The sequence below is a fragment of the Panthera uncia genome, assembly GCF_023721935.1.
Source record: "Panthera uncia isolate 11264 chromosome C1 unlocalized genomic scaffold, Puncia_PCG_1.0 HiC_scaffold_4, whole genome shotgun sequence".
NCBI lineage: Eukaryota > Metazoa > Chordata > Mammalia > Carnivora > Felidae > Panthera > Panthera uncia.
In genome coordinates this window covers 67,323,518-67,335,520 of record NW_026057585.1, presented here as the reverse complement: position 1 = coordinate 67,335,520, position 12,003 = coordinate 67,323,518, and the positions used below count along the sequence as shown (strand labels likewise).

Here is a 12,003-nt window from a genome sequence, read left to right as displayed (position 1 = left end):
CAGGCACTCAGGGCAGCAAAGGTGCAACTCACCCACTGTTAGAGACTGAATGTGTCCCCCTCATCCCCAATTCATATGCTGAAGCCCTAACTCTCACAATGATGGTATTTGGAGATGGAGATTTTATGAGATAATTAGGTTTAGAAGAGGCCATGAAGGTGGGGTCCTCGTGACAGGATTAGCACCCTTATGAAGAGACACGGAAAGCTATCTCTTTCCCACTTTCCAACTCAATTCATCTCTCTCTCTCTCTCTCTCTCTCACTCACTCTCTCTTTTCACCTTTCCCACCCTAATCTCGGACTTCTAGCCTCCAGAACTATCAGAAAATAAATTTCTGTTGTATGAGCCGCTCTGTCTATGGTAGTTTGTTATTACAGCAGTCAGCAGACTAAGACATCCACCAATCCTTTTAAAACACAATGTTATTTTGCAATATATACAAATATTGAATCAGTACATTGTATACCTGAATGTGACGTCAATCATACCTCAATAATAAATAAATAAATACATTGATTAATTAATTAATTAATTAAATAAGACCCGCAATGCTGAAAGCTTTGGATTTAGGTCCATCACTGCACCCAAATTCAAACTGCTGAGTTATGATCAGGTCTCATCTGCCCATAGGGTACAGTCCAACCTGGTGACCAAGGATAAAAGTCTGGCTATACAGCGGCATCTAAAGAGTCCAGACTTTTAAAATGACTGCCCTCAGGAATCCTTACCACTTCAGAGGAGTGTGAGTTAGCCAAACAATAAAAACTGGGAAGGGCTCTCAGGTAGGGACTGGCACAAGGAAATGTATGGAGGCACAACCAAGGACTGTGCCTGCGGGAGGGAAGGAGGAAGAACTAGAACAGGTCAGCATCATTGGGGCCCAAAACCAAAGTAGCAAGTCGGGGGTTAAATTAAACACGTTGAAATGAAAATAAAGCAGGAGGGTGGTGAGTGAGCCTGCAGAGATTCACGGGTGCTCTGGGTGGTAAAGAAGAGGGAAAAAGGAGGCCTTTGTTTGCAAATAACAGATGAGAAAGAGAAGACAACAAAGTGTTCCAGGATGGAGAGAGAAATCCAACAGGGCCCATGGATGTCACAGCGTCCTAACCAAATGGGCCAGCAACAGTGCACTCATCTGCTGCGACAGGCAGGACGTCTGAGGGCTTTCTGTGCATACAGAGGCCAAGATGTGGCCCCTTTTTAGCATCCAGAGCTGCCAATACCCCAGCCACAGAACACATCACAAAGCCCCAACTTTAAAACTGGAGCACATTCCACCTAAGTTTGTAATCAACTGTGAACATATCTGGAGCTAGATTTTGAATCAGGGTCTATTGGGAAAGAAAAGAAAAGACTATCTCAGTCATTTTTATAATATTAGGTAAAATACAGAAGCACTGAAAGAATATCATAAAATGTCATAAAAACAATTCCACTGGGGTGCCTGGGTGGCTCAGTCGGTTAAGCAACTGACTTAGGCTCAGGTCATCATCTCATGGTTCGTGGGTTGGAGCCCCGCATCAGGCTCTGTGCTGACAGCTCGGAGCCTGGAGCCTGCTTCGGATTCTGTGTCTCCCTCTCTCTGTCCCTCCCCCACTTGTGCGCGTGCTCTCTCTCTCTCTCTCAAAAATAAATAAAATGTAAAAAAAAAATTAAAAAAAAAATTCCACAGAGGGAAAGAACATATGTGGCTGGGCCATCAGGGAAAGCAGGGACCAAGTCTTCCCAAGCAGATTAGATTTAGGAGCATTCTGGGAAGACTTCCTGGAGGAGGCACAGCTTTGAGCTGAGCCTTGGAAATCTCCTAGGATTCAGAAATAGAAGAGAAAGGAAGGAAATTCCTGGAGAGGGAGGGGGCTCAGCAAAGCAACAGCGTTTCCAAGCTTGGGGCAACAGTTCTGTGTTCCAGCGGATATATTGCGGAGATTTAAAAGGATCCTGGAGGAGCTGCTCGGCGAGACGGCTTGGCAGCCACTTAGCACAACCGAAGGCTGGGCCACCAGCTGCCTGTGGATTAAGTAGGCGGACAGAGAGCCAGCGATGGGGGATAAAAGGAGTGAAGTGGATACTACTTAGAGGCAAACTCAGGAGGGAAGAAGGGCGGCGGCCTGGCCTGCCAGCCGCCGCGCTCCTCACATTCTTCAGTTTCCTCCCGAGGAAAGCTGCATTACCAGGCGACCTCTTCCTAGCTTTGAGAGATGTGCAAATGGGAACTATTAACAAAGGCACACTCCCATTTTTATCTCTGTCACAAAGTGCTTCCCTGCTCAGGCTCTCTCCCTTTGGCCTGAGATGGGCTGGCGGGTCGTCGGAACGAGATCAACGTGTTTGCCGATGGGGCTTTTTGGAATTCTTGAGGACTGGTCCCTTCCGACTCCAAGATTTTAAAAGTCTGTGTCTATGAGCTGAAAATTCTTCAAAGCTAAGAGGCTAGAATTTCATGATGTGAAGATTCTTCGAGTCGAAAAATGCATCTGAGCCTAATGTTCTAAGATTTCACCATTCTTAGATTCCCTGAGCCTCTGAGTCCTGGCTTATGATTCGAAGAGCGTGGAAGTGTGGAAGACTTCATGCTGTGAGCTTCTGATTCTGAGACTAGAATATTTCATGACATCGTGGTCACCTCTGGCTTTATGGCCTCCTTCTCCTTTGATGGCCGTACCTAAGCCATCCTGTGTGTCTGCTTCTGAGTTTGTTTTCCTCCCCCCATATGTTGGAAAAATATATTCAATATTAAAGTCTGAGTTAACCAGGTCAGAGAGAGGGAATAGAGACTGTGGAGCCAGCAGGGGTTCTTTGCAAACAGCTCTCGGTGCACACAAAGAATCTGAGAATACACATGCCTAGGGGTCAATGCTGGGGTTCCCCAGAGGGTCTCCCATACCATGAGACAGACATTTGCTGAACAGCTCCCAACCACAGGGCTCCTGTGAGAGACACAGAGGGCATGGCAGCCTACAGAAGCACGGGGTGGAGGCGGGGCCAGGAGAACCTTGTTTCTCAGTCTAGGATCTGGAGTTACATGGTGCAGACAAGGCCAACTTGCCCTGATCCGATATTGACTGAGGGGTTCGCACTCTCTGGAGTAAACTTCTGGGGACAAGAAGGCTCAGCATGGTCCGGAGGCGAAGGGAGGTGTCTGTTCCCTTCACTCTGGGGAGGGCACGTAGATCTGACAGGAGGCCATGAGCAGGGACCAGTGCTATGGCTCCAGGGGCCACAGTGGGTGCTGCTGTGGCTGCCATGGAGGCCCAGGGAGGGTGGCAGGGCTTGAGAATGGCCATTTCTGGAGGATGGGAAATGAGAGCCGGATGCTGAAAGATGGGGGCATACAACAGGAAGAGAAAGGAAAGACAGAGTCTGAGGGTGGAGAATCAGGTCACAGGAGGGACTGATGCACGAGATCCATGCCTGGGTTGCTATGGCTGCAAAATAGGACTAATAATAGCCACTCTCCCTGGTGGGGCAGCGAACCCTCTGCAGGTAAAAACTAGGCCATTCCCAGGTCTGCCCCCAGCACTGCACTGGCCCAACACAGTAGGGCATTCTGGCTGAATGAGGAAGCGAGTGAGGGAGAGGAACCCTAATGAAGGAGAGGCTCCAAGACCGTGCAGGTGTCCAGGGGCTGTGCCACGGCAGGCTGCGCTCTCTGCTCCACAGACTGGCAGTGGGAGGCAGTAGGATTACCCACTGGAACCAACAGGCTTCCAGAGAATTAGGTATCAGCAGCGGCCTGCTGAAGACCAGACTGTCAGCCCTTTCCAGGCTCAAAATCTCAGGGTGGCCCAGGGCCTTTAAGATACGGGGGTCATAGATGAGCACCACAGAAGTCAGAACTGGGTCGACCCTGGAAATCATCCAGCTAACACTCGAGGGACAGAGGGAGCAATCGAGGCCCAGAGAAGGTAAGAACTAGCCCAAAGTCACAGGTAAGGTAGGAATGGGGTCAGGGCTAGGGTCTGCTTGTGAACTACCTACCCACTTGATGTCGACATTTTGTGTCCCTGTAGGAATGCACTATTAAAGCTATTAGAGCTATTAAAGTTCAAGGAGGAGGTTCTTCACTGTGGCTTACACAGTCTCCATTCATTCATTCATTCATTCCACAGTGCTGGATGGCAGAAGGGAAACAGGGATGGTCATATGGTGGTTTCTCTAGTTATACAGTCTCCATTCATTCATTCATTCATTCCCCGAATATTTATTGAGCACCTAATAATACGTGCTGGCCCCTCAGGATATATATACAGGCACTGTGACTAAAAGGAGACGTTTCTTTATTTAACTGTGCTGGCTTAGCCAATGTTAGGGGCCCATCATTCCAAGGAAGCAACTGGTACCCAGAATGTCTTTGGCAACTCCTATTTTAGAATCACCTTCAGATCCAACTTACAAGTCAAATCAATTTCAGCACTTTTCAATGATCTCTATCATATTTTATTTCATTTCATTTTTTTAGCAAAAAAAGATGATCTCCAACTCCAACACACGCGTGCGCACACGCACGTCACCAGATAATGTCATCTCACTATTAAGAACAAAAATGAATTCATCTTTAAGATGTCTGAAAAGCTGGGGCTTTAGCGTCAGACACACCTGAGTTGGAATCCTGGTTCCACTGGCCTAGCTGTGTAATCACAGCCACGCGACAACTTTTTTATTGTCTGTAACAGATATGATGATATGACTTGTCACATCTCTGTGAGGATTAAAGGCGAGGTCGTTGTGAGGTTTTATGCAGTGCCCTGTGTGGAGACAGAGCTCAATCAGTGATGGTTTTGTGGTTTCTAACTCCCCACTGAGGGGGCTGCAGTATTTTACAAACATTTTGGATGCCCTCAGTGGCTGTGCCCAAGTGCTCAAGCTTTACACACATTGAGTGGCTAATATTGGCATGTTTGTTAAAACGCGGCGAAGTACAGAATGGTGGCAGGGTCCTTGCTATATTATTCCTCGGGAAGTACAGGACTTCAAGGTATTCTCAGCCAGTGACTCCACCAGTCTGGGTGGGGGAGGACTGACGCCCCCTAGAGGGAGAAGGGCGTCTCCTAATCAGGTCAGCTGTTGGTGGCAGCCAGTGCCAGTCCCGGGAGGCAGCCAACAGAGCCGATTGAAATCTGCAGGTCCCAAGATTGTCACAAGATCTTGGCTCAAGGCTCAGGCATCCCCAGGTCCCTGAGGACAGGGGCCGCCACCATCTCACTCCAGCTTTGCGTTGTTCTACAAGGGATGGACAGTGGACACGGCTGATGGGAAAAGGTGCCAACAGAGCAGAGATGAGGCTTCCCATGCAACCTTCCTCTCCCCCTGTCCTGGAGCCAGCCTGAACAGTTTTCCAAGCACAGAACCTACATCGAGGTAGTCATTTTATACTCTCTCTAACCTCCCACAAGGAGTGTCTTCTCATATCCTCACAAAACCATCTCAATTGTGAAAGGCTGGTCACTACTGCCCCATTTGATAGATGGGAACACGAAGTTATACACAAGTCACTGGCTTTAGATTCAGAGCAGGGACTGAAACCTAGAAGTCTGCTCTCAGCCACTGTGTGAGCCGTCTGTAACACATCAGGGCCTTTAGCATCCTCTCACAAGCCCCACGGCCAAAGGAAATACCTTCTCTGTAATTATAAATTCTTCAAGAAGTAAAATTTTAAGCCCTCAGGTCCTAATGGAGAGAAAGAAACAGCAGAAAGGACTGAAGGAAGAATTGCAGGACAAGAAATACCTAGTCAACACGAACACTTCATTTAGGGGCAGGTAGAGTGGCTGTTCCTTATGAGCCACATGACCTTGGGCAGGTCATCCAGCCCTTCTGAATGCTCACCTGGGAGAGCACCCAACAAAATGGAAAAGCATGCCTCCTACGGGCAGGGTGCCTGGCACGTGGAATTGATTATAACTGTCGCTTGAAATGTCAGGACTGGAAGGGGCTTGAATAATGACCTAATCCCGGCATCTCATTTCACAGACAGGAAAAACAAGGCCTGGAGAGGGGAACGGACTTGCCCAAGGCCACGCCGCAAGCCCATGTTGATGCTGGGTCCCACACTCTCTGTTTATACAGAGATCAGAGACCAGAGACTTTTTCATTGGCTCCTCCCACCCATGGAGTCTGAAAATGTACGCTTTCTTTCTTCACTTAGCAAGGAAAAATGTGGTATTTCTGCCTAGAAGAAAATACAAACATTTGAGAAATACTAAAATTAAAACTAAAATCCCAGCGCTTCACAAAAAGGCTCTTTTAAGATTTCTTTTTCCCGCCTTCCTCTCTCCTTGTTCCCCCCCCCCCACCACCAAATATTTTGCAATAACAGTAATGCTGAGAGGAAAGAAAAAATAAAAATCTGATGCACTTAACAGATATTTCGGTACAATAATGCATCACAGATGTTCATATCAAACTGTGCACGCGCACATACGATTTTACTGAGAAGGCTGTTCATTTCTGACTTTGGGGTTGAGGACCCTTAACACCCCCATCCACCCAGGCTCTGGAATCCCTCCTTTCCCAGTTAGCCCACAGCTGCCCACAGGGATGGAGGAGAGATTTCATCACCTCGCTCCAAAATGATAACAGGACAAATTGGCGAGGTTGGACGCTCTGGCAGGTGGTGAAGGGTGTACAGATTAGGGAACCAAGAGGAGTCCTGTTCTCTTTTGTTCTGGACTTGCTTCCTGCAGCCCTCTTGAGGAGCTGGACCCAAGAACAATTTTAAGAGCGGGCCCAGGCTGGTGATGGGGTGCGTGCATTTTTGAAACCAGAGATTTGAGTCCGTTTGATCTTCAAACATGGGCTTTGGAGACTGTCAGCGGGCTCCTTGCTGGCCGATAAATGGCTCTCAGGAACTTTTCCTAAAACATAACTTCACACACTTTCCAGCAAATGTTTTCAACCTACCAAAAGCCGTCATTTGGTTGAGCAGCAGTGTTTCCAGACGCCGAAGAAAGATAGTTTTGTTGTTTTAAGAGAGACAGATTAAAGCCAGGGGCTGTTTAACCAGAGGGTTTGTGTGCTCGCTCCAGCTCTCCTCGGATTCCTCTGTGGTCGGGTACAAAGAGGGTGCGGACAGTGATGCTGGACGCCCCACCTCCCCGGCCTAAAAAAGATATCCAGGCCAGACGTGAGGTCTCTGAACAGAGAGGCCTCCCACAAACCTGCCTCTAAAATGAGATGGGCGGTGAGCGCTAGGGAGCCCGATACAGATAATATCAGCTCCCGAGGCTGGCAAGGGAAAAGTCACTTCAGAGGGAGAGAGCCGGTATGTTCAGAGGATTCAGCTCCCGGGCCAGAGAATGCACAGGATTTTCCCCCGTGGAGAAGGAGTCAGGCGTAGTCAGAACCCTGCGGGGCGTGACTAACTGCCCCAATATTCCTGCCACCGGGGCCCTCTGGGTAAGGACTCCACAATTATGGGAGAGCCAGCAGGGGAACCGACAAACCCGCCTTTCATTTGGCCGGCAAATCAATCTGGCTTCTTACCTCCCCGGGGACAATATTGCATTTCCCCTGGAAAAACAAAGGCCAGAAGATCTCCAAAGGGGGATCAGTTTCTGCCGCTGTTTCCCTGGTGAAGAGTCTGCAACATCTCGGGAGCAGCAAGCAGGTCTGGTCCCAGTGGTGGAGTTTCTAGCCTGGCCAAATTATGAGGCTGTCTCCTTAATGGAGGAACACATCTTGGGGGCCACACCTCACCCAGGGCATTGGCCCATGCCTTGTTTTGGGGCCTCCTTGCAGGAGCCACCGGCCCTGACTCAGATCCCGGATCTCAGGATTGACAGCCTGTTCTCAAGGCACAGATGTGAACTCATTGTTCCCAGGGTCTCAGAGTTGAGTTTGGGGCCAGTGAGTTGCAAGTGACCTCTGCCCATGGAGATGGGGCTTTTCATGACATTTTGCTGGATCAGGTCTCTGGCAGCCAGAGACTTTAAACCTCCTAAGCTCTTCTCTTCTCCCTGCCCCCATTCTTGAGGTTCAGAAATCAGAACGGTCAACCTTTAAGTGAACACATTTCTCTGAAATTATTAACCCCAAAACTATCCTTGTTGACTTCCTCCAGGCCTAGGGAGGAGGTCCGAGGGCCGCCTAGAGCAATGCAAAGGCCTGGGTAATTCAGTAGTGTTTAACCTTCAACAGCAACAAGCCAGAGTCACACAGACACCAGGTCCACTGCACCTCCCCTGCCTGCAAAGCCGCAGGAACCATGACTCTTACTCTGCACATGCACGCTGCTGCCTGGGGGGGTGGTGCCCACACAACAGCTTCAGGACAGCCTCCTGTTCTGGAGACCCCAGGGCCTCGGGAAAGCTGGACGCAAACCCGCAACTCACTCTTTTTGTTTTCCTCACTCTGATGTTCCCGGGAAAATTCTTTCTGCTCAGGCAAGCACAGCAAGTGGGGAGTGTATATCCCCAACAGGTAGCACCACTGAGAGAGAAGCAAACACCCAAACGCTCATCCCTAACTCTAGCACACACCAGTTTGCCCTCAACCCACCCCGAAAGCAGCCAGAGAGCTGCCTCGCAGCCCGAAAGAGCCTCTCCCATTGGAAGAAGGCCAAGGCTCCGGCTACAGCAGGAGGAAGGCAATGGGAGAAGAGGACAAAGGGGCTGGCCGCTTCTGGGGGCCGGGGAAAGCCAAGTGCCTACCTGGGAGAAGTTGAGCCCATTAAGCGGGTGGCACTGCTCCTCTACCCGCTCCACGGCCCCGGTGCTCTTCCTCATCTTCTCGGCCTGCTGGGCCAGGTAGAGGTCCAGGACGGGCACACCTCGGGAGCGCACGTCAGTCTCCGTGAGCGAGTTCACCATGAGCATCACCCACACGGGCCTCTTGCGCTCCCAGTTGCCCGCGATGGCGTTAAACAGGTAGTCCGCGTACAGCCCCTTGCCCCGCTGTGCTGGTGTCATCCACGAGGGCATCATCAGCTTCACGTAGTCCAGGTGGCGCTTCAGACGCCAGTAGAGCTCCCGAGGCAGCACGTCCTGCAGGTTCTCCCCGTGTGGCAGCAGCTGGCAGCTGGCCAGGGCTGAGATGGTGTAGGGGTCCGTCAGGTCCAGTTCGAAGTAGACACGAGCGCTGGCCTGGAAGGCTGCCTTCGAGTTGTCCGGGATGAAGTCCCAGACGCGGGTGTAGGGGACGTGGATGGTGCCGAACAGGTAAGCGGGGGGGTCACGCCGAATAGTCCACAGGAAAGAGTTCAGCTCCCTCTGCTGCAGGGGAGGGGGGGAGGACAAGGCAGGCAGTGAGGCTAATGGCAGGGGAGTAAACCAGGGGTTGCACAGACAGAGGCAGGTGGAGGTGGGGTGGAAGGCAGAGGCCTACATGGGGCCATGGGAAAGAGCAAGGGCTGTGGAAGCTGAAAGACCCAGATTCAAAACCTGTCTAGCTGGATCATCTTAAGCATGCTGTTCTACTTCCCAAGACTCGGTTTCCCCATCTGTGAACTGGGGGTGAGAGCAGCTACCCCAGGGAGGATGAAAAGACACAGTATATGTGAGTAAGCCCTAAGAGCAGCACCAGGCACAGAGGAAGGAGACAACGAAGGAAGCTCTCTCGTTATGATTAGCTTTCCCCCTTGAGTGCCAAGGACTGCCACAGCACCTGAGAATATTCATGCTCAGCCAAGCCAAACCTTCACCGGTGGTGTTTCATGTGGAGGGTGGGGAAAGGGGGACCAAGAGTCCTGCTCTGGCAAGAAGGGAGGAAGTCATATAACTTTTAAACCCAACCATTAGAAGATACATGCCAAGAGCACTTTGAAAGCAGAACACCTATTAAAAATAGCACACCTATTTAAACAGCTACTTCCCATTCATTGGGGTGGATAAGGTTTTCTTGTTGGAGGGCAGGTCTGGGGTGTCGGCTACTCTGCTCCACTGCAGATGAGAAAGTGCTTTATAAGCTGCAGCCTAAGTAAAGTCACAAGGCCCTGATTTGGGAGGGGAAGATTCCCTAGAATTCATCCCAAGAAATGTGCTTCAGGCTCCTCCCCTAAAATGCTGTACCTGGCCTCCACCCCCCCACTCTCGGGCATCTTCTCAGACAGAAGCTCTGATCAGGAGTGTGCACAGGGGCAAAGAGGGGCATGGAGACAGGGATCCTTTCTCCAGATCTAGCTGAGGACCAGGGGTTAAGGGGCATGAGAAAGGGACTATCATTTCTCTCAGGCAGTCATTTCCCATCCAGAAAAGCCCCTGGACTGCCCACTGACCACCTGCAAACTTGAGGTCAACTCAAAACTTTTCTGCCTGCTTCTAGCACAAATGAAAAGTGTGTGATGGGGTGAGTGGGGGAATAGTACCTTTTTTTTTTTTTTTTTTTTTTTCCGAACAACCAAAAATCGTGGATCCCAGCAGACTGGAGCTAGACTAGCTCTGACCTCCCCGTTCCCACACAAGTCAGGACAGCAGAGGTGCACCTTGCCCAAGGTCAACTAACTCCCTGCTAACTGGGCAGTGAGTGAGGACCCTATACAACCTCTTCCTAGTCACTGGCCTCCAATTAAGGGTTATTTTCCATGCATTAATTTACACTTTGAGGGAGGGATGCTGAGAGAAATCAAGGGATTCTGTAGTTGGGAAGGAAAATTAGGAGAACCAGTAATTATTCAACCCCCAAGGAGATATTAGGCCAGCTTGCCCTGGCACTTCCTTTTCCTCTCCTCTGGAATCTTCCCCCTTTTTGTGAAATGGGGGCAGTTGGAGGATTGGGTGCCGGGGGCCTGGGCTGGAGAGGGAGAGAGAGGTGGGAACCAGCACCAGGGAGAAAGCTTGCTTTAGGTCAGAGTGGGAGGACAGGGGAGAGGGAAGCCTGTCTGTAAGGGGGACAGAGTGGGAATGGGAGAGCGGAAAGGTCTGATGTAAGTCAGAGCAGAGTAGAGCAAGGAATGGGAGAAACACGGTCAGGAGTGGGCAGAGAGCAACCAGAAGGGTAAACAACGGATAAAGTAAGAAAGAAGCGAGTCAAAGGGGCACAGGGAGGAAACGTCCAAGCAGGACCGAAAGTCGAGGAGAGCCCGAGAGCGTCAGCGTGCGGAGAGGGAGCTGGAAAGGGAGCGCCCCATCTCGGCTCCCGGCACGGAGCTGGAGCCCGGGCGGCAGGAGGCAGGGAAGGGCGCCCGAGGCAGCGCCCGGCGGGCGGAGGTGGAGCGGGTGGGCTGAGCTGGGTGCGGAAGGCAGGACCCCCGAACCCTCGTCCCCACGGGCTGGAGTGGCCGGACGGCCGGGAGAGTGGCCGGGCAGGCGCTCGCTCACCGATCCGGGCGGCCGGCACTGTCCTCCGTCCGGGGGCTGCGGGCGGGCGCGGGCGGTGGCGAGGAGGGCGGCGAGCAGCGGCCCCGCCAGGGCGGCGTGCATCCTGCCGGGGCCCGCGGGGCGCGGGGACCCTCCCGGGCGGCGCCCTCTCAGCGGGGCGGAGAGCCCCCAGCTGGGCACGGAGGTTCCTCTGGGGCGCGGGGCTCCAGCGGCGGGATGCTGGGAGCCCTCTGGGGCGGGGCGGGGTGTCCCTGCCGGACCCGGGGGTCCCTCTGGGGCGGGGCTCCGTCTGCTGGAAGAGGGGGACCCTCTGGGGCGGGCCCCTCCCCAGGCGCGCAGCCCCGTTGGCGCAGCCCGGGGTTCTGAGAGCGCGCGGGTCCTGGGGCGCGCCGACGTCCCGGAGCTGCGTCGCGGTCCAGGGGCGCGCGGGGTCCCGGGGCGGTACCGGGCTCCCAGGGCGCGCGGGGTCCCGAGTTATGCGGGCAGCTGGGCGCGCAAGGGTCCCAGGGGTGCGCGGCGCTCCAGGGGGCGCGCGGTGGGACAAGTGCGGCGGCGGGCGCGGCGGGGCGGGGGTCAGGTCTGGGGCGCCCGGCTGCCCCAGAGCCGGGCTCAGAGGGGCGGCGGGCGGCCGCGCGGCCGCTGCCCGGGCTCCGCCATGCTGCTCCGCGGCCGGGAGGGAGGGAGGGAGGAGGGCGGGAGAGCGGCGCGGAGCCGGGCCGGGCGGGGGGCTGGGGCCGCCGGGGCGGGGG

At 52.9% G+C, this 12,003-nt stretch overlaps 1 protein-coding gene across 1 annotated transcript in view; it reads right to left on the bottom strand.

The window, feature by feature from the left end:
* TRABD2B (TraB domain containing 2B) overlaps positions 1–11,741 on the bottom strand; it is a 214,080-nt gene extending 202,339 nt beyond the window's left edge. Inside the window, exons 1-2 of the mRNA XM_049617216.1 lie at positions 11,255–11,741; positions 8,651–9,211 (exon numbers count right to left, since the gene is read on the bottom strand). Coding sequence (XP_049473173.1) covers positions 8,651–9,211; positions 11,255–11,356 — 663 coding nt within the window. The 5' untranslated portion in view covers positions 11,357–11,741. The remainder of the gene's footprint in view (positions 1–8,650; positions 9,212–11,254) is intronic.
* Positions 11,742–12,003: the final 262 nt, after the last annotated feature.